The 21,984-nt window shown below is 58.0% G+C and overlaps 1 protein-coding gene across 2 annotated transcripts in view; it reads left to right on the plus strand.

Moving 5' to 3' along the window:
* RARG (retinoic acid receptor gamma) overlaps nt 1-21,329 on the plus strand; it is a 44,268-nt gene extending 22,939 nt beyond the window's left edge. The window contains exons 2-8 of one of the 2 annotated variants that reach the window (XM_074935328.1): nt 12,257-12,405; nt 13,890-14,031; nt 18,339-18,499; nt 19,541-19,717; nt 19,900-20,104; nt 20,330-20,488; nt 20,987-21,329. In XM_074935328.1, the coding sequence (XP_074791429.1) occupies nt 12,257-12,405; nt 13,890-14,031; nt 18,339-18,499; nt 19,541-19,717; nt 19,900-20,104; nt 20,330-20,488; nt 20,987-21,168 (1,175 nt within the window). In that variant the 3' untranslated portion in view covers nt 21,169-21,329. The remainder of the gene's footprint in view (nt 1-12,256; nt 12,406-13,889; nt 14,032-18,338; nt 18,500-19,540; nt 19,718-19,899; nt 20,105-20,329; nt 20,489-20,986) is intronic. The other variant, XM_074935329.1, reaches the window with a different exon arrangement.
* Nucleotides 21,330-21,984: the final 655 nt, after the last annotated feature.

Below are 21,984 nucleotides of genomic sequence, written 5' to 3' on the forward strand. Positions count from 1 at the left end.
TGGGGCCAGGAGCTGGATCTGACAGGCACGTCGTCCCTCCAGGGGAAGGGCCAGGAGCCCAGGTGCTTTAGGTCAAAGCGATGTAGTAGGGACCCACCCTGCACTGGCTGGGAGGGCTGCACTAGACACGACCAAGGGGCTCTTCTCCGCTCCTAGATCCCAAAGTCCTTACTCCCCGCTAAGGGGAAACAAAGCCCCTGGCAGTGCTAGGTCAGTTACAGAAACAGACCTCGGGTCTTGGCCGCCTGCTCTCTAGGAGGAGAGTACAGCAGGGGAGTTAGGGCACTAGGATTCTATTCCCAGCTCTGCCACTGACCTTGGTCAAGTCTCTGTGCCTCAGTTTTCACCCTCTGTCTAGACTGTCAACTCTTTGGGGGCAGGGGCCGGCTCTCACTCTGTAGGGTGAGGAGGTGCGATTGAGAGAGTGCTGTGTGGGTGCCCATGCCATCGCTGAGCCCCTTGCAGTGCCAGGGGAAGGGACCAGAAAGGGCCCCAGAGCTGAGCCTGTGTATAGGGAGAGAGGTTGAAATATAATGGGGTGTATGGGACAGGATTGCCCCCCTCCATGTAATGGGAGCTGGTGGGGTGCAGCAGGCACCTCTTGGCCATCCACACTGTTGCTTGGGCCAAATCCAGGGCTGGCACTTTGATCATCCAGAGCAGCAGAATAAACAGCTTTTAAACTGTTTCACAAAGGAGGTCAGTGTATTATCCCCATTGTATAGCTGTGGAAACCGAGGCACAGGGAAGTGACTTACTCAAGGTCACACAGCAGAGCTGGGACTAGAACCCAGGTCTAGCCTGAGTCCCAGTCTAAGGCGATAGCCATTAGGCCGCACTGCCTCTGCTTTACCCCCATGGCTTTGCCCGACCTAAGCCTTTGCCTGGATCTGGTTTTGCATCTGACAATGAGGCTGGTTGGCAGAGCCCTGAGCTCCATCAGAACCACCATGAACACTCCCCTGGCCTTTCCCCTCCTGGCTCAGTGAGCGCAGACATTGGGAGGCAGGGCTCCTGGGTTCCCTCCCCAGCTCTGGGAGGAATGATGTCTAGTGGATAGAGCAGGGGAAGGGAGTCAGGCCTCCTGGATTCTCTTCCCGGTTACTCCAGGAATTAGCCATGTGATCTTAAGCCAGTCAGTTCCCCGCGCTGTGCCTCAGTTTCCTCATGTACCAAACCCCCACTCTGCCTCCCGGAAGCTTAATTAACAAGTGTCCGCGGAGCGCTTTCAGATCAAAGGGCAAAGGATCAGTGTTATTAGTCACTCTGGCAGGTTGCTGCTCGCTGCACCTGCTGGCATGCGGCAGCCACCTGACGGGAATGCAAAGCCCTGCTCCACGCTTTGACTCCCTGACATTGCCTGGCCCTGCTTTAACCACCACCACGGTGTTTGAACAGCAACCAGTCCTTTTATCCAGCTGCTGCAAACACAGGAACGATCCCGGGGGGGAGGGAGAGGGATGAAAGCATCTTCCATCCTGTACCTGAGCGGTTCGGATTGAAAACACAGAGGCAGATGCCCCAGTGGCAGCCAGCTCCATGGCCCACATGCAGTTACACGCCACCGGGTGAAGGCAACGTCTCAGGGAGACCGTGGGGAGCCATGGAGCAGCCCAGGGCCAGCTCTGACCCGAACCCTTTGCTGGTGCAGCAGTATTGGAGAGGGGGGTGATTTTTAATGGCATTTCTATGCCAGCCAAAGTCCCAGTGTAGACGTGACCTGGTGAAGACCTAGCCCAGGCTGGGAGCTAGCGAGCCAGAGGCCTGGTCTATGCTTGAACATTTGGTCGACCTAGCTAGCTACATCGCTCAGGACGGTGAAGAATTTCATGGCCTAAGTGCTGTAGTTCAATCAACCTAACAAAGTAGGAAGTGTCTACATCATGGGGGGAGGGAGAGCTCAGTGGTTTGAGCACTGGCCTGCTAAATCCAGCGTTGTGAGTTCAATCCTTGAGGGGGCCATTTAGGGATCTGGGTCAAAAATTGGGGATCGGTCCTGCTTTGAGCAGGGGGTTGGACTAGATGACCTCCTGAGGTCCCTTCTAACCCTGACCTTCTGTGATTCTGTGTGCTTAAGTGACCCATCGGCAGTGGCGTGGCCGTAGCAGCTGCCATGTAGACAGACCCAGAGACAACCCCAGGGTCCTATCTGTGTCCAGCCGCCTCTGTACAAAATCCTCTTTATACTCCTCACAGCAGAACCCCATCTAGGACTAATGCCCTAAAAGGTATCCAGGATCCAGGCAGATGCCCCTGGAATGGAGCACGAGTCACATTGTGGTCCCCATTACACCTCACTGGGCTGGGTCATTCATAAGCACATAAGAACAGCCATACTGGGCCAGAGCAATGGTCCATCTAGCCCAGTATCCGCAGTGGCCAGAGCCAGATGCTTCAGAGGGACTGAACAGCACAGGACAGTATCAAGTGATCCATCTGTTGTCCAGTCCTAGCATCTGGCAAACAGAGGTTTAGGGACACCCTGATCAAGGGATTTTGAGCCTGACCATCTTGGCTAATAGCCATTGATGGACCCGTCCTCCATGCACGTAGCTAATTCTTTTTTGAACCCATTTATACTTTTGGCCTTCACAACATCCCCTGGCAATGAGTTCCACAGGTTAACTGTGCATTGTGTGAAGAAGTTCTTCCTTATGTTTTTCTGCAACCTGCTGCCTATTAACACAAAAAACAGGGATCAGCCAATAAAATTATGTGGAGGGGTAGATACCACTTCCTTATTCACTTTCTCCACACTGTTCATGATTTTATAGCCCATTATCACATCCCCCCTTAGTCATCTCTTTTCCAAGTTGAACAATCCAATTTTTTAAAATCTTTCTTCATATAGAAGCTGTTCCATCCCCCTAATCATTTTTGTTGGCCTGCTCTGTACTTTTCCCAATTCTAATATACCTTTTTTGAGATGGGGTGACCAGCACTGCACACAGTATTCAAGATGTGGGTGCACCAGGGATTTATATAGCGGCAATACGATATTTTCTCTATCCCTTTCCTAATGGTTCCTACCATTGTTGGCTTTTTTGGCTGCTGCTTCACATTGAGCTAATATTTTCAGAGAACTATCCATGAGGACTACCTGATCTCTTTCTTGAGTGGTAACAGCTAATTTAATTCAGATCAGGATCCCTCTCCCGTCCAATAGCTGATTGTCTCTAGGATACTGCTTCTGGGGGCTGAGGAGATGATAAAGGGTTGCTAAGAGTCTCCATAGAAATGCAAAGCTCTGTTGTCCATCCGGGAAGCAGGAGCTAGCACCTTACGTTGGGCCTGGAAGCCCTAGAGGAGAGACACTGCTACTCGATTTTTGTTTATTCCCCATCAAGGAACGAACTGCTTGTCCACATGGGAAGTTATACTGATATCATCATCCTGGGATAAAGGGCTCTGGCTACCCCAGTTTAACCTCCTATGTGGACACTCTTAGGCCTGGTCTACCTTTGAACTGTAGATCGACCTAGCTACATCGCCCAGTGTGAAAAACTTCACCCCCCGGAGCCTGTAGTTAAGTCAGCCTGGTCCCGGGTGTAGATACAGCATGGGTGACGATACAGCATGGGTGACGGGAGAATTCTTCTGTCGATCTAGCCACTGCAGCGCAGGGAGTTTAGGGTTGCCAATTTTGGTTGGATGTATTCCTGGAGGTTTCATCACATGACATAATCTTTAAATGAAAGATTCACCTTTAATTCCTGGAGACTCCGGGACAATCCTGGAGGTTTGGCAACCCTCCATCGCTCAGGGAAGCGGGTTGCCTCCATCAACGGATGAACCCCTCCTGTTGATGTGGGAAGCATCAACGCTGTGGGGCTGCAGCAGCATCACTGCAGCTGGGCCACTGGACCGCCCGTAGTGTAGACGTAACCTTAGTCCAGACTAAGAGTGGCTTTTCTCTGACTCAGTTTAAATCACTTCCAAAGTGACATAAGCTACATCGGATGTTAGACTGGGATAACTATAGTGGTTTCAATTCCCCCCAGACTAAGAGTGGCTTTTCTCTGACTCAGTTTAAATCACTTCCAAAGTGACATAAGCTACATCGGATGTTAGACTGGGATAACTATAGTGGTTTCAATTCCCCCCACGCGCCCCCGTCCCTTAGCTTATCTCATAACTTCCCATGTTTTTGGTTTTGAACCTATTTAAGTTAAACCACAGTAAACTGCTCTTAATCTGAGACCTTATCTACACAGGAAAGATACACCAGCTGTATCAAATCCGTCTATCCGGCTGGGTGGATGCCTGCTTGGTACACCGTGTTTGTACCCGTATAACTGTGTTGGTTGGGGGGGCTGATTTTTCACGGATCGTGATACTGATATAAGCCCTCAGGTGGATGCAGTTTTTCTGGTATATATTCCCTTCCCATCTGGGAATGAGCTACACCGGCACAGATCCATTTGTACTGGGATAATTGTGCCAGCCCAGTAACTGTGCCTGTGTGTGTGTGTGGTTATACTGCTTTAGCTAGACCGGTAAGGTTCAACCACTACAACTTCCTAGTGCGGATGGAGGCTAGGAGTGCCTCAGGGGTGAGGGGAGGGGGGTGCTAGACCAGGGTAGCTTTACCGGTACCTTCAGTCATACTGAAAAAATCTCTTGTGTAGACAAAGCCTAAATCGGTTTCAATTCACATCTTTTAATCTGATGCTGTTTTGCCCTGTAGACAAGGCCTAGGATTTGAAATTAAAATAACAGCAACTGTATGGGCTCAGACTGCTGCTTGCAAGTCATCTATCTATCTATCTTCATATGCATCCAACTGTCTCTTTCTCCCCCCTTCCACATACATACCTCTCTTCCCCTCCTGGACTTTTCCCCATTTATGTCAGCGGCAGCAGGATCGCTGGGGCTTTCTTTATAGACCAAAGTTGCCTTTGGTAAATAGCAATAAATAGCTGAAGGAAACGGCTCGCCCCCGCCAGCCAGCCTGGCGGGATCCGTGATGCCGGCTGCAGGAAGAGATGCTCCTTTTCCAGCACCGCAAGGTATAACATACACCCGGGTCAGAGCGAGTCTCCCAGCCTACATCTGGGCATTGCTCATTAAAATCTCCCCTGTGTCCTGCCCCTGAGATGGGGGGTCTTAATCCAAGGGCTTGGTGACCAGATCCCCGCTTGGGCAACCACTCCAATGAGAAGAGATTCTCCTGCACAGTCCCTCACTAAAACCATCACGCAGCACTGGTAACCGGCTGCTGTGTTCCTCACCAGAGGCGGCTGCATCTAAGGACTGCTCTTGTTTGTAATGGGTCCTCTGGGCGGAATGTCCTGTGGAATCAGTGATGGTCCCTGCTCCCAGCGTTTGGGGGAAGGGGTGTCTTTGGATCAGTGGGTGTAGTTTTGACTCTATCTAATAACAGACACTGGCAGAGAACTTCACGTTAATCGTATTATACTTCAGGGATGTAGTGGTTTGCCTAGGATCACACCGAGAATCAGTGACAGCTGGAAATAGAGTGAGTCAGGACTCCTGGGTTCTTTAACCACCATACTGCCTCTGAGAGCTCAGACTAGACCCTGGAAGTCCTTATTCCTTGGCCCCTGCTTTACCTAGAAGACGCACTTGCCTAGATTCACAAGCCCCAACTGTGTTCTCCATTGCCACACGCCTCACCCAAATCCAGGATTAGAACCCAGGAGTCCTGGAGCCCAGCCTTGGGCTCCACATACTAGGCCATGCTCTCCCCCAAGATCTTTGGTTAGAATCCAGGAGTCCACTAGGCCACACTCCGCACCCAAGCCCAGGATTAGAACCCAGCAGCCACCTGCTGCTTCTCGGTGCTGTGAGTCTGGTGGGCTGGGAGTCCCACAAGTAGTGGGGATCCTGCCCCCACATCTCTAGCCCCATGAGCTGGCAGCCCTATTCCACCTGCTTGGAGGCAGAGTGGCCCCCAGCAAGGGCTGGGAACACGTGTGGGTTTGTTCGTCCCATGCTGAAAGGCACAGGGCAGAACATCAGACGGCTGGCGGTGCAGGGGGGATTTATGACCCGCCCGGCTCTTCCCCTCTCCTCTGCGGTGGGAGGCCCTGGGCACAGCATGAACTGTCCTGACACTGGATTTATTTCCTCCCCTCTGTTCCCACCTGTTGCAGGGCTCCGGGTTTATCTCTGCTAATGATGCTGGAGCCTTGTCAGCCTGGCTTCGGGGCTGCAGCCACAGGGCAGTTGGGGGGCCCTGGCTGTGGCTGTGGGGTTTGAGCATCACCCTGATTTAGGAGGGCTCCCCCAAGCAACCAGTTGGAAAGATATCTCCCTCTCTCTCTCCATCACACTTTCTTTCTGCCTCACACGCACCCTCTCCCACCACTCTGCTGCTCCAGGCAGGAAGGAAGGAGGCTGTAAAATGCAATCAGGAGGCCAGGAATTTTGTGGCTCAGTTCTTGTTGATGAAATGGGTGAGCCGGGTTTTGCCAAGCCTGCTGAGGGAGGGGTTTATTTTGAGAGCAGTGTCTGGGGGGAAGTATCTGGGAGGAGCAGAGCTGTGTCGGGGTATGGTATTTTGGGGGGAACAGGTATGCAGAGGGTGGTACTGGGGGGTGATATCTGGGGGGAGCTGTGTCGGGGGACAGTATTTTGGGGGGACTGGTATGCAGGAGGGCGGTACTGAGGAGTGATATCCGGGAGGAGCAGTATCCAGGGGAGCTGTGTCGGGGGGATGGTATTTTGGGGGGACCGGTATGCAGGGGGACAATACTGGGGAAGGGATTAGGGAGCTCCTAGGCTGGATTTCCAGAAGGGTGCCCCCTCTCCCTGGGGACCAGCCCTCTCTCTTGCCCATGGCCAGGCCTGGGTATTTCTGCCAGCTCTGATGGATCATGGGGCTGGGCGGACGAGGCTGATCCGGGATGGTTTTTGGGAATGGATTTGGGGGCAAGGACAGGATAGACTCATTGTCTCAGGGGGCCCCCTCAGAATCCAGCCGTGTCCCTGGGGGGTGAGGCCCTTCCCCAGCACCTTTCAGCAGGACCCTGTCACAGAGCACTGGGCCCCCTGCTTCCCAGAGACCTGCCTCCTGGTGCTGGTGTCCCAGCCAGGGGATGGGGGCCAGGACAACACAATGAACGGAGGCTTTGAACCCATCCCTGGGATGGGGGACCAGGCCTCCTCTACACACATGCCCCTTCAAGGGCTGGGGCCTGTAATGATCGCTAGGAGCCCAGCCCCACGCCCAGCTCTTGCATGCTTATCACGAGATGGCAGCTGGGGGCAGGAGAGCTCTGATCCATGGGTTGGTGACCCACGTCTGCAGCTTAACCTTGGACCCACTGGAAGCCACATGGCCAGTGCAGTCCCAGCTCTCAGACCCCAGGCTCCATAGCAAGACCTGGGGAAGGGGGGGCCTCACCCAGTCCTGCATGGGCCTCGGGCTGAGTGTGATGGGGCGGGATTGGTCCCTGGGGCAAGATCCAGTCCACATCGGATTTCCCCACGCCCTTTGCCCCCCATGTAGCTTGGGAACTGCTCTCTAACCCTACCGGACCCCAAGGCATCTGCCCTCCAGCACTCTAATTCCTGGGGTCAGCTAAGCACTGTCCCTGCCCCAGGGGCCCGCGGGAGGCTTCTGGAATATTGCATGGGTTGGGTGTCTAGGCAGTTGGCTCCCATGGGTCAGATGCTGGTAAGGGAGGGGCCTTCCCTGTCCCATGGAGACAGATCTCTGGGGGATGGGGCTGCTGGTGGGGGAGAGGGAGCTCTAAAGGGGGTGAGCAGCCTACCCCGGCAGGGAGCAAGGGGCAGGAGTCCTGCAGCAGTCCTGAGATGTTCCTATAAAGTGGGTGATACATGCATGTAAGCACTCACCGGGAGTGTGTACACCCAGAATCAAATCAAGACGTGCTCACCGGGGACTGCGCCCCCAGAATTAAAGCCAAACATGCTCACCAGGGGCTGAGCATACACACTCAATCAAGCGCACACATGCGCTCCCATTTCTGCACCCACACAAACACAATCCACACAGACACACTCTCTTGCAGACTCACAATCAACTCCACTGATGTAGAGATACACACAGCATTCCCATGCCTTTCAAAGGCGCCTCCCTGTGTGTTTATGGGTTACTTTCAGGTAAATAAGAGCCTGCAATTGAGATATAATCACCTTACCCTCCCCTCCTTTGTCTCTCTGCTGATCTCCCAGGCGGGAGGGGAGGCACAGGGAGAGGTCTCAAATCCCCTATTGTCTTATTGTAAAGAAGGGAAAAAATGCAGAGGGTTAAAATTCATGAGCCTCTAATCGTCCACTTGGCCTGTCTGTCATGGAGATGAGGTTGTCTCCCTTGTGGGGGAAGGGACAGGGATGCATGGAGTCAGGAGCTCCCCCATGCATCAGCCAGGGCAAAAGGCTAGATGCTCCCCTGGTGATCTGGGGTGCAAGGGGTGCAGGAGAGGGGCATGGAGTGTGGGACCCCGAGTGCTTGCAGGTAACTAGTCCGCGGGGCCAGCCGCCAGCTTTGCCCCTAGATCTGAACCCCCGTGGATCTTTGGGGGCTCAGAGCTGAGGTTTTGGCCGGAGGCTCTAATTCTGTTTGGCAGAAGTTGGGGCAGAAAGGAAGCCTGGTGGAGAAGCGAGTGACGGCAGCTTGGATGGCCTGTGAAACTGAGGCCTGTTCCTTATTTATGTTACGGTGGGAGTCACCAGGTGGTGCTGTTGCATAGTCATGCTAGTTCTTAGCCTGCGGGCAGTGCTCTGCCTTGGAAGAGACGCCCTATTGTTTAGTTTGTTGGAGGATGGACATGCATCTCCCAGAGAGCTGTTGCAAGCAGCAAGAGACAGTTTGCACCCAGGGTGCAAGGGGGCTGCCCCCTGGCCACAGATGGCAGAGGCAGAACCCCACACCCTGCAGTTGGGTCTGCTCTCTGCGCTATGCCAGGCTCAGCTGTGCCCAGGGACGGCAGCACTGGGGTGGTGTTGGGGGCTAGTGCTCCACACAATGGAAATATTGTTTGTGTGTGTGTGGGAGGGGCTGATGTTTCTGCCTCCATGTGTCATTCCCTGTGAACTGCGCACATGCATGGGGGGCAGGAGAGCAAGTGGGATTTAGAGAGGCTGGGGTCGCCACCATGACATCCAGGAGCCCATAGAAACCCTCCATCTAGGCCCCTTCCTTAGTAAACTTTGGCTGTGGCCGGGTTTGCTCCCTGCCCTAATCTCTCCAACCAAGGTTAATTATTCTTGAGGGAGTCTTGCTCCCTGGGAACTGGGCTTTGGGGTTGGGGTTCAGATTTATTACAGAGGGGGTTGCCTGTGTGCAGTTTGTGACCGCCTCTGTTCCAGGTCTGGCGAAGGGACCGTATGCAAGATGCACTAAGTAAACTACCTAGTCCTCTGTGTTACTGCTTTCTCCCGCATTGGGAAGCTGATCAGTGAGGCCCTGAGATCCACACCCCAGTATTATAACCGCTGCTACAGTCATGCCGAGAGGCCCCAGCTGCGATCGGGGCCCTGGTGTGCAAGGTGCTGTGTGCACTGCACAGGGTCGCCAGTGGTAGTGGTGTTGCTGGAGTGTCGCTTTGCCATCTCCGATTCCTGGCCGCTGAGGATTTCTGCCGGAGCTTGCAAAGGTTGTTGGGCAGCAAGGGCCAGCAGAGGATGCTGCTCCCCTGCCCATGCAATCTGTGCCCTGCATGGGACCAGCATGGAGCAGGGCCCAGCTTGGGGGCAGCGCTGCCTTCCTGCCAGCACTAAATGGGGCTGGGAGAAGTGAGGCAAGCGAGGGCGTGCCCCTTGAGCCTGCACCCTGCTGTGGGTGGTGGCGATAGAAGAGAGGATCCCAGGAGTGTATGCGCCACCTAACCGTCTCTAGCCCGGCTGTATGCTCCCAGCGCTGGGCAAGGGCCGTGTCTGGGGTGTTGGGTGGGGAGCTGGGGAAGAGCCAGAGCCAGCATCCTGGGAGCAGGGGGAATTAGGCAGGTGGTAGAGGGGGAGCTGGTATCCAGGGAAGGGGAAAGGATCTGAGCAGGGGGCTGTAGCCAAGGAAGGCAGCTGGAGAGGGTGCAGAGTGGAAGTAGGGTAGTGCCCATTGACGGGGCAGGGTACCGAGGAGGGAGCCTGGGGAAGGGGGTGTGGGTGAGGGTCCCATCTTTCAGCCAGAAGTAAATGTCTGGGGTGTGTATCTCTGTGCGTTTCAGGATGAGACTGGAAAGATGCGTGGACACCAGGTCAGCAGCAGGACCTAGGTGTTCTGGGCTCAGTCCCGTTGCTTGTGGCTGCTTCCCCGATTCCCACCCTTTTCCTGGGTGGGCTGAACAGTGCCCAATGGAAAACCCTCCTCTCTAGAGGGCTCACCGTGTAGCCTGATTTACCACTAAAGACCTCAGGGAGAGGCTACAGCAGCAGGGAAAGAACCTAATCCTTTTCTAGTATAACCCTGGCTTCTACTGCTTGAGCTACAGGGGCGTCCCCCCTCAGCCGCTAACAGTACAGGGCCTATGGCACACAGCTGGGCAGTTCCGACTGTGTCCAGTAGAGGGCAGCATTGCACACATGGACAGCTCTGCTCCTCTCTCATACTATATAGGAGCTAGTGGCCACTCAGGCCACAATTTGTACAAGAGGAGCAAAGCAGTGAATGAAATATGCTACCAGTTTAAAATGTCTCCCCTAGAAAGTTCCTGGTTTTCATGTATCCTGTGGGATGCTGCTGAACTCTGGTAGTTGCCTGGAAACTTTGCACCTGTGGTGTTTCTCGGTCTGTTTCATCATTAAGTTCCAGAGTTAACATCACATCAAAAGGGAGCAGTTTGAGTTACTGCTTTTGGCTGGCTGGTTGCAGACTCAGGCAGTGGCTTGTGGTCGTGTTTGGAAGGTTATTGATATAACTTGAAGGCCTGGCAACTTAAACTTAAATTTTATAGAACCCCCTCACCCCCCAAAACCCAGAGAGAAGAAAGATTGCTTGGAAGTTGCAAACTCTGCCGTGCTGGTTTGTTATTGTTGGGTCTCTTGTGAGTGCTGGAGCTGGGTGTACTAGTGTGTTGTTGTAGGGTTGCTTCTTTGCACAAGTCCATACACACTGATTTATTTTAGAGCTGCTCAGGAGCATAGGACTCCACACGTTGGTTTGTTATTGTAGGGTTGCTCAGACTCTCCGGGCTGCAACGGCTGGTTTGTTTTTGTAGGGCTGCTCAGAGGCCCAATGTTGTAGGGTTGCTATTGTTTTCCTTTTTTAAGAAAAATGAACGTGGGATGCTGGCCCCCCGCCCCCTGGCTTTGCAAACAGGGGAAGCTGATGCTTTGGAGACTGTCCAAACCTAGGCAGCACCCAGCTCCCCCTCCCCGTTCCATCGCGGGGGTCCACCTGGGCTGATGGGGTTTCTGGGACTCAGCTGCTCTTCCCGGGGGTAGGGTGGGGATAAAACAGCCGAAAGGCAAGAGGCGGGACACACGATGCCTGGCCCTCTGTGGAGGGATAAGCCCGCAGTCCCCGTGGGGTATGGGTGTGCCCCCTCCATCCCCCTGCGCCCCGCCTCGTGCCGTGGGCCTGGGGGAAGGGGGATTAGGTTACACGGCTCTGGTAACAATTCCAACCTGTTTGGACTGGAATGTGGCATTTAGAGCCCGGCTACAGGAAATTCGCTCTGCGCTGAAAGACAGAATTGAAAACAGTTTGCAGCCCGGCCTGGGGGCGCCTGGCTGGCTCGGGGCGGGGGCGGGCAGGGGAATGGGGGTCTGGCTCTGGCCTGGGGTGGAGGGCAAGGGGATGGGAGGATGCCTCTGGCCTGCAGGGAGCAGAGAGATTGTGGGGGCTGGTTCTGGCAAGGGGGAGAGCTGGGGGATGGGAGGATGCCTCTGGCTTGGGGGGAGAGCAGCAGATGTGGGGGCTGGCTCTGGCCTGGTGGAGCAGGACAGAGGATTGGGGGGCTGGCTCTGGCATTGGGACAGGTTGTGGAGGGATTTGATTCCCCCTCCCTTCCCTGTTCCCCTCTGGTTATTTTGGCCAGTGCTAAATACCTAGCAAGTGGCCTTGGCTGCCCCAGGCTGGAGGGATCCCACAGAAGCATGTTCCTTGGGGCCCCTCCTGACCCTCCCCCCCCCCCCCAGGAAACCCCCATGATGGGAAGCCCCCAACACCAGGACTCAGAGAAGGCTCCTGTCAGAAGTTGGGGGGGGGGTTACCAGCCTCCCTCCTCCCCATGCTGTCAGGGCCGTCCCTGACCGCCTGGGTCTTGCGGCCCTTGGAGTTTACCCGGATGCTGGCTCCTGATGCCCCTGCCGTTCCCTCTCTCATCAGCCGTGGAGACCCAGAGCACGAGTTCGGAGGAGATGGTGCCGAGCTCGCCCTCACCACCCCCGCCCCCCCGCGTCTACAAGCCCTGCTTTGTCTGCAACGATAAGTCCTCTGGCTACCACTACGGCGTCAGCTCCTGCGAAGGCTGCAAGGTAACGGGGACCCCCGCCCCTGGGGCCCGCCGCACGGCTTGGGGCTCAGCCAGCTCCTTGCTTTGCCCCTCTGGAGCCTGGCTCTCCGTTGGGCACCCCTCCCAGCTGAGATTGGGGCCCCGTTGTGCCAGGCGCTGCACAGACCCCAGCTGAGATCAGGGCCCCGTTGTGCCAGGCGCTGCACAGACCCCAGCTGAGATCAGGGCCCCCCGTTGTGCCAGGGACAGTCCCTGTCCCAAAGGGCTCACAGTGCAAACAGAGAGGAACAAAGTTTTGGAAGTGCAGTCATTATTTTGCAGGAAAAGTGGCTTTTAGTCCAAAATCGAGTGTCCAGGGGGCCACTGTTCTGGAATAGCAGCACAGTCTGAGGGCCTGAGTGCTGGGCGAGGGCTTGGGACCCCTGGATTCTAGGCCTGGCTCTGCTGGGTGACCAGTCACTGCCTCTCTTTGTGTCTCAGTTTCCACACCTGTAAAATGGGGCTAGTGATAGGTACCCCCTTTTTAAAGTGCTTTGAGATTTGCTGATGAAACAAGCTAGGTGTCATTATTATTTCAGTCCATTTCCCCATGTAGACAAGCCCTAAAAGAATGACCAGGATAGAGACAATTTGTGGGGCGTGAAGGCCGAGGGGGACACTTGGTCCATTTAAAACTGATCCCAGGGAAGAGCATTTTCAAAATGATGACCCTGTGGAACTCACCACCGCTGGATGTTCTTATGCAATAGGGTCTGTCAGGGATGGCCTAGATATATGTGCTCCCTCAGTGCAGGGAGAGGGACTGGGTGACCTCTCGAGGTCCCTTCTGGCCATACATCTCTACGATTCTATAGGATTTAGAGAAAGGCAAGGGGGGGAGGGATAGCTCAGTGGTTTGAGCATTGGCCTGCTAAACCCAGGGTTGTGAGTTCAGTCCCTGAGGGGGCCATTTAGGGATTTGGGGGATTGGCCCTGCTTTGAACAGGGGTTTGGACTAGATGACCTCCTGAGGTCCCTTCCAACCCTGATAGTCTATGGTTCTATGAAAAACCAATTACATGAATAGTGAATTGCATTGGAGGCCAGGATGTGCAAAGAGGCCCAAGGCGGTTGGGCACATTGCATTTGGGCACCCCACTCCCTTTGCAGATCCCAGCCAGGAGGCCTACCCATTCTCCTGCTGACGGCACAAGCCAGCTCCTAAAAACCAGGGGTCAGGAGGGATCAGTCCATGATTGCCTGTGAGAAGGGGGTTGAGAGTGTCAGAGCCGGAGCACCGGGCTGGAGGGGCCGTTGCTCTTAGCTACTGCAGCGACTGGTGCTCCAGCAGGCCAGGCCGGGGGGTTCTGTTTGCGTTTGGGGGTGCAGCTTTGCCAAGGCACCTGCTTGGAGCTGTAGGGCGCATGGGGTAACCCCTTCCCTGCCTCTTCTCCCCCCACCACATCCCTACCTCTGAACCCCGCTCCCCATGACCTGCATGTCCCTGTCTCCCCCCACCACCTTCAGGGATTCTTTCGCCGAAGCATCCAGAAAAACATGGTGTACACCTGCCACCGTGACAAGAACTGCCAGATCAACAAGGTGACCCGCAACCGCTGCCAGTACTGTCGGCTCCAGAAGTGCTTTGAGGTCGGCATGTCCAAAGAAGGTGAGGAGCCAGGGAGCAGCGGGAGGGTGGGGGCAACAGCGATGGGGGGCTGGGAGGTGGGGGAGGAATCCACCTGCAGCGGGATCAGATGGAAGGTTGGATCCAACGGGGGCATGGCCCCATGCAGAGAGACGGGCCCACATGCACCTGTTCCCCCTCCCCCCCAGCCCTCTACTCCTGCATGCTCTTGTGTTGCCCAGGGCCCTGCCCCATGGCACTGCTGTGCCTCAAGACTGGAAAGTCACTGGGGCAGAGCTGGGGGAGCAAGGGGCCCTCCACGAGCCCCATAGTGTTTGGTGAGAGCTTTGCCCGAGATCTTTGCCCAGCTGGCACAGATGGGGCCGGACTGTGACGGGGCTAGGGCATGGCATCCAGGCCTGGCTTCGGATCATTTGGATCCAGGGTTCGAGTTTGGCCCAGTTCAGGTCTGTGGCCGGGGGGGGTGGGAGTTTGGATCCCGGCTCTGGTTTGAGGCCTGTCTCATGGAAGTCTGGCGCCCATGGCAAGGCCACGCTAGGACATGCTTCCAATACGGGTAGTTCTTGGGCTGGCCGGGCCAGGGTAGCCAGAACCAGGTGGGAACAGGACACGGGCCAGAAGTGGATCCGAATCTCACCGGGGTTCAAATCCTTGGTTCTGGCCCCTTGGCAGAGTGGGCTTTGAGGCCCAGCAGTTGGAGCCATGGTTCACAGGTGCCACCGTAACCGTGCCCCCATGGTGGTGATCCCCCCACACCCCCTCCCCCCGCCCGCTTTGCTGAGTCACGCGGGAGTTGGCGGAAGGCTTGGAAGAGGGCGGCTGCCCCTTTAAGAGTGCTGTCAGCCGGATGGTCCATCTGGAGACAGAGTGCCTCTCGGCGGCTGTTGCTTTTACTCCCGACTGCTAAGGCATGTCCTCACGAGCCGGCCGGGGTGGGGCCCCCATTAATCACTGTCTCTTTAAGAGCCCGTAATTAGGAATGTCTGTCTCAGCCCTGGCCATTGATTTCCAGGCCCCTGTCGCTTTAAGGGCGGAGGGTTTTTGCGGGGGGTGAGGGCGAGATGTCTTGAAGGCGACCGGAAATGGGTGGTCTGTGGGAACAGGGCCAGGATTGGGCAGGGCCGGGTATCCTTGGCATCCCTCCCACCCCCCAGCGCTGGCCCAGCTAGAACTGAATAGGCTGCAGGACCCCCCCCCCCTCCCCGAAAAGAGATCAAGGGGCTGCCCCCCTGCCCCCCCGACAGCTGGTGGGCATGTGAACAGCACTCCATGGGAAGACTGGCACAGGTCCCGGATGTGGGGGACCTGCTGCCTCTCTGAACTGCCCTTCCCTGCTACCCCCCACTCCACAAGCCTGCTAAGCTTTGGCTGTCTCACCTGATTCTTCAAACAACCCCCCCCACACACACACACACACCCGGCCTCCATGCGTCACCCTGGCTTTCGATGGGCTGAAAGTGCCAGTAGATAGGATGGGGGGGCTGAGCAGCTCCCCCCCGGCCCCATGCCATGGCAGCCCAGGCTGTTGTGCATCTGGGGGGATGGGGCTGGATCCCCAAGGCAGTGGAGCGTCTGGGGGGGGGGGTGAGCTCTGCTGGCAGCCCCTCCCTGCCGGCATTGTGCTGGCTGAGGCTATAAGTGGATATCCTGCCGGCTCGCGTATCCTGTTGCCAGATTCCCCCTGGCGCTCCGTGCTGGGGTGAGCCGGAAGTGCAGCCTGGAAATGTGCGGCCACAGGGCGGGCCGGGAGAATGTACACGCAATGGGAATGCTGGGACCTGGGGGGGCGGGGGACCCTGCTGGGCTCGCTGGGTCGCAGGACTGCTGGTGCCATGGTTTGGGGATGGCAGGGATGAACTGACACCCCCCCTCCCCCCCCCAATCCCCGGGCATGGGGCTGTCTCTATCCCCCTGGCTGAAGCCTAGTTCATCTCCCTCCTTCCCCCTGCCACCGGGAGGCCAAGCCAGGACGGGTCAGGGCTCAAACTACTTTGCAAGGGGCCTGCCTGGACAGGTGCAGCAGGAGGGCTCCCCGGGGAGTGGGGCCGGGGCGGCCGGAGTGGGGCAGAGGGAGAGCCAGGAAGCCCCATCCTTCACAGGAGACACCGGGCAGCCAATCCGGTGAGCCACGTCAGCTAAGTCCGGTGAGTCACGTGTGCTAAGCAATGTGGCCAGTCAGAATCCATTGGTGCTGGGCGTGGTCCAAGGGTTCTCAGACTTTTGTACTGGCGACCCCTTTCACACAGCGTGTGCGACCCCCCCTTATACATTAAAAACACTTGGTTATGTATTTAACGCCATTATAAATGCTGGAGGCAAAGCGGGGTTTGGGGTGGAGGCTGACAGCTCGTGACCCCCCCCCCGGGTGTAATAACCTCGTGACCCCTTGAGGGGTCCTGACCCCCAGTTTGAGAACCCCTGACATGGTCAAAGCCGGACAGCCAACCAGAATCCATTTCCATTGGTTCTTAACCCACATTAGAAGCTGGGTAGCCAATCAGACTGGGCTCCCAGCTGCCAGTTGCCAGTGTTAGAAGCTGGACGGCCAATCAGGTTCCAGCCTCCCCCCCCAGGACACATGCCCCAGGGGTCTAGCCAGCTGGGGCACTGCGAAGACAGGGGCTATTGGGGTGCCAGGCAGGCCTGAGGGGGGGCAGCTATCACGAGCCAGCAGCCAGCAGGCTTTGGCGTGATGGGATCCCTGGGCATATGCTGTGGGCAAAGGGGGAGAGCCTGGGGGAGCAGGCAATGCCATGTCACCCCCCACTCCCATTTATCCGAGTACCCCCCACTCTCCCCCCCGCCCCGCGCTTTATCTGGCCTCCCTGTCCGCTGCTTCCTGTTTTCCTTGGGCTGAGCACAAGCCTCGGTGTTTCCCAAGCGAAGGCGGGGAGGGTGGCTGGGAACTGCGGTGGGCAGGGGCCAGCTGGGCTGGCCGAACCGCCTCCAGGGGTCAGGATGGGCGAGGGGTGTAGAGCCTGCAGGGGGGGCATGGGGACACCAGCCCAGAGCAGCCTGGCTCGGAGGAGGTGACACCCAGACCAGCTCCTGCTGGCCCTCCCCTTGCTGACCCCTGCATGGCCATCGTCTCGCTGGCTGCCCGCAGGGCCACGGATGAAAATGAGCCTCAAGGGGCACCCATCGCTAGGGCAGGGGGCTGGCAGTTGCTGTGGGCAGATGCTTGCTGGGCCATCCCTGTGCCGATCGTGCGCATTAACTGCTGGGACAGGGGATAGAGCGCCAGAGTGTATAAACCTGGGTTACCAGGGTTGGCCCCGGGGCAGGGGGAATGTTTCCCTCTGCAGAGACAGGATTCGCTTCCCCCTGCCCAGGAACTGGGACATGCACCAAATGCTCCCTCACCATGGCAATGCAAGAAATACCCCCGTCTCACGGGGTGCACTGTCTAAATAGAGCACCTGGGGAAACTGAGGCATACAGACAGCAGTGAGTTGCTCATGGTCAACCAGCAGAGCCGGGAATAGAACCCAGGTCTCCTGTGGGCACAGCTGCTGCTCCCACCACTAGCCCACACTGCTTCGGAACAGCCAGGCTGAGAGGGAATGCCCAAAGCGTGTGATCCGACTGGCAACAATAGCAGCTTCCTAGTCATGTGGCCCTTCCAGCCCCAGCCCCAGCCCCAGCCCCAGCCGGGGTAGATCAGTGTCGCTGGGTTGGAGTCAGTGGGGCCAGATCCCTGTAGGGTGTAAATGGGCGTCGCTGGGTTGCAGTCAGTGGGGCCAGATCCCTGTAGGGTGTAAATGGGCATCACTGCGTTGGAGTCAGTGGGGTCAGATCCCTGTAGGGTGTAAATGGGCGTCGCTGGGTTGCAGTCAGTGGGGCCAGATTCCTGTATGATGTAAATGGGCGTCGCTGGGTTGGAGTCAGTGGGGTCAGATCCCTGTAGGGTGTAAATGGGCGTCGCTGGGTTGGAGTCAGTGGGGTCAGATCCCCGTATGATGTAAATGGGCATTGCTGTGGAGTCAGTGGGGTCAGATCCCCATATGGTGTAGGTGGGCATATCTCCATCGGAGTCAGGCCAGAGCCCCACCTGGTACAGATCAGCCTAGCCCCACCGAAGTCGATGGCACCATGCCAGTTTACACTGGCCAGGGATCTGGCCCATAGGGTTGATTTGGTGATCTCTGTTTTAAAGAGGAGTGTCCCAACTGTGGGGGGTGTTTGGGCTGGGTCAGACCCCCAGGGCCAAATGCCCCCCCGACCGTGTGGCTCCCACACACGCTCCCAGCTACGGACTCTGAGCCAGGGTCAGGGCTGGTCACTCGGGGCCGTGTCCTCACCCCCCACCCCCACCCCCTCTCCGGCAGCCGTGCGGAACGACAGGAACAAGAAGAAGAAGGACGTGAAGGAGGAGGTGGTGGTGGACAGCTACGAAATGACTCCCGAGCTGGAGGAGTTGATCCAGAAAGTCAGCAAGGCCCACCAGGAGACCTTCCCCTCGCTGTGCCAGCTGGGCAAATACACCACGGTGAGCCCCCTGCACATGGCACTGCCCGTCTCCCCCAGCCCACCTGGGAACCCCCTTCTGCCTTCCCTGCTTCCGTCACTGGAACGTGCCTCCGGGTCCCTGCACCCCGAGCCCCAGGGCTCAGCCTGTGGGAATAACAGAGCCGCCTTCTACCACCCCGGGCTGCCCACTGCTGTCACAAGGGGGAGCTGTTCTCAGCCAGGCTGCTCGGCGCCCCTGAGTGCGCAATCCCCAGGGAGTGCAGAGCCGGGATTCTGCACAATGGCCACCAGGTGGCACTGGTGCCCCTTACAGACCCAGGTTCTGTGCCTGGCTCTGGCGTGGAGACGGGGGCAGGGCACCCAGATGCCATGCCCGGCCCAGTGAGGAGCGGGGGTCAGGGTGCCCGGTTCCAGCCCTGGCTGGAAGAGGGGGTCAGGGCACCCGGTTCCATGCCTGGCCCAGCAAGGAGAGTGGGTCGGGGCATCCAGGTTCCGTGCCCAGCCCAGTGAGGACAAGGGGTCAGGGTGGCCAGTTCTGGCCCCGGCTGGAAGAAGGGGTCGGGGTGCCCGGTTGCGTGCCTAGCCCAGTGAGGACGGGGTCAGGGTGCCTAGTTCCGTGCCCGGCCCCGGCTGGGAGAGGGGGTCGGGGCGCCCAGCCTCCATGCCTGGACCTGGCTGGGAGAAGGGGTTGGGGCGCCCGGTTCCATGCCTGGCCCAGTGAGGAGAGAGGGTTGGGGTGCCCAGGTTCCATTCCCGGCCCCAGCTGGGAGAGGAGGTCGGGGTGCCTGGTTCCGTGCCTGGCCCTGACGGGAGGAATGGGTCGGGGCACCCAGGATCCATACCTGGCCCAGCGCGGAGAAAGGGTCGGGGTGCCTAGTTCCAGGCCTGGCCCTGACAGGGAGAGGAGGTCGGGGTGCCAGGTTCCGTGCCCGGCCCCGGCTGGGTAATCTCCCAGCAGCTGCAGGTCACTCTCTGGCTCTTAGTTGCAGAGGGTAGAAGACGATCCCCACCTAGGCCCTGTGGTGCAGCACTAACCCCCCTCCCCTGTTCCCTCCCCCAGAACTCCAGCGCCGATCACCGGGTTCAGCTGGACCTGGGGCTATGGGACAAGTTCAGCGAACTGGCCACCAAGTGCATCATCAAGATCGTGGAGTTTGCCAAGCGCCTGCCGGGTTTCACCACCCTCAGCATCGCCGACCAGATCACCCTGCTCAAGGCAGCCTGCCTGGACATCCTGGTGAGGAGCAGCCTGGGGTTTAGTGGGGGACTCAGCTGCCTAGAGTCTCTTCTTCCTTGGCCCGTGGCTTGGTGAGACCCTGGGCCCCTGCCCAGCCCAGGGCTCAACAGGCTTTGCCCACTGTGTGGGGAGGAGCTGGCCCAGTGGGTCCCGGCGCTCACCCCACATCCCATCCCTGGCAGATGCTGCGGATCTGTACGCGCTACACACCAGAGCAGGACACCATGACCTTCTCGGACGGGCTGACCCTGAACCGCACCCAGATGCACAACGCCGGCTTCGGGCCCCTCACCGACCTGGTGTTCGCCTTCGCTGGGCAACTGCTACCCCTGGAGATGGATGACACCGAGACGGGGCTGCTCAGTGCCATCTGCCTCATCTGCGGAGGTACCGGGGGGGCTGGGCACACTGACGCCATCACAGCTGCTGCAGCCCTGTCCTCTCCAGCAGGGGGCGCTGTAGGGGGTGGGGCAGGAGCACTGGCCATGGGAGGAGCTCCCGGCTACATCAGCCAGGCCTCTCCCAGCAGAGGGCGCTGTGGGAGTGCTGGCCATGGGGGTTTGAGGGGGCTGGGTATGGGGCTGTGACAACCAACGTGTGTGTGCCCCACAGATCGGATGGACTTGGAGGAGCCAGAGAAGGTGGACAAGCTACAGGAGCCGTTGCTGGAAGCGTTGAAAATCTACGCCCGCCGTCGCAGACCCAGCAAGCCATACATGTTCCCCCGCATGCTGATGAAAATCACCGATCTGCGAGGCATCAGCACCAAAGGTGCGGGCTGTCCGCTGGGCACTGCTGGGGAGGAAGCTCGCAGTGCTGGTGCTTCCTGACACTGCTGGGGTGGAGGCTTATGGCACCAGTGTCCTTGGGGTACTGATAGGGCACTGCTGGGGGGAAGCTCCCAGCACCCGTCTTCCACCTGGTACTGACAGGGCATTGCTGGGGGGAAGCTCCCAGCACCCGTCTCCCACCTGGTACTGACAGGGCATTGCTGGGGGGAAGCTCACATCACCCGTCTCCCACCTGGTACTGACAGGGCACTGCTGGGGTGAAGCTCACAGCACCCCTCTTCCATCTGGTACTGACAGGGCACTGCTGCAGGGAAGCTCACATCACCCATCTCCTACCTGGTACTGACAGGGCACTGCTGGGGTGAAGCTCACAGCACGTGTCTCCCATCTGGTACTGACAGGGCACTGCTGCGGGGAAGCTCACAGCCTCCTGCAGTGCCGGCTCACTGCTCCTTTCTTCTCCCCACCCCCATCGCAGGTGCGGAGCGAGCCATCACCCTGAAGATGGAGATCCCTGGCCCCATGCCCCCCCTCATCCGGGAGATGCTGGAAAACCCCGAAATGTTCGAGGATGACTCATCGCAGCCGCCCCCATCGGCAGAGCCCCCCAGCTCTGAGGAGAGCCCTGCCGAGAGCAAGAGCCCCGAGGAGACCCCCTAGCACCCTGGGGAGTGGGGGGTGGGGACTGGGAGAAGCCCCATCCTCAGGCACCCCACCCCCTGTCCAACACCCAGCTGGTTCGAACAAGCCACAGCTGCCTTCAATCTGCCCCCCATTCCTGGGGGGGGCAGGCATGGGCTGGGGGGCAGCTAATGGAGATTGTCTGTGTGCTGCCTCAGAGGTGTAGCTCTTGCCTTAACCTTCTCTCGGGGGGGGGGGGGCAGTCTGGAGCCTCTCTTCCCCCCCCCCAAGCTTTTTTGTTTTCCAAAGTCTGACTCCAAGCCAAAAATCTAGTGGGGGCAAGGCCAGGCCAGGGAGCTGCCTGCCTGGGGTGGGGGGCAGATCCCTGGAAATGGACCGAGAGGGGTTCAGCGGAGCCCCCCACTCTGTCCCAGCACTGCAATTGCCCGTCCGGCGGGGGGTGCCCTGGAGCCAGAGAGAGAGACTTGGAAGTGAGCCTGGGCTGGGATGTCGGGGTGGTTTCCCCCCCCCCCCCCCCCCACTCTGCATCCCCAATGATGCTGCCTCCAGATTCCTGACTCATGATCAGTCAAGACCCTGCCTCCTAAACGGACGTTCCCCGCTGGAACCCAGGCATCCGGGACAACTGATGCAGATCTCTGAAGCGGCGGATTGCTGGGGAACAGGCGGGGGTCGGAGCAGCCCCCGCCAGCCCGTGGAAAGCCCAGAACACCTGGGCGTGTTGGGAAAGGAGGCTGAGCTGGGGGGGCGTGGGGGACTTTGCCCCAGCATGGATGCTGCCCGTCACCCAGCGTCCTGCACGTTTCGGGGGACGCGGATCTCAGAGGGGGGCGG

The sequence above is a fragment of the Natator depressus genome, chromosome 20 (assembly GCF_965152275.1).
Source record: "Natator depressus isolate rNatDep1 chromosome 20, rNatDep2.hap1, whole genome shotgun sequence".
Lineage (NCBI taxonomy): Eukaryota > Metazoa > Chordata > Testudines > Cheloniidae > Natator > Natator depressus.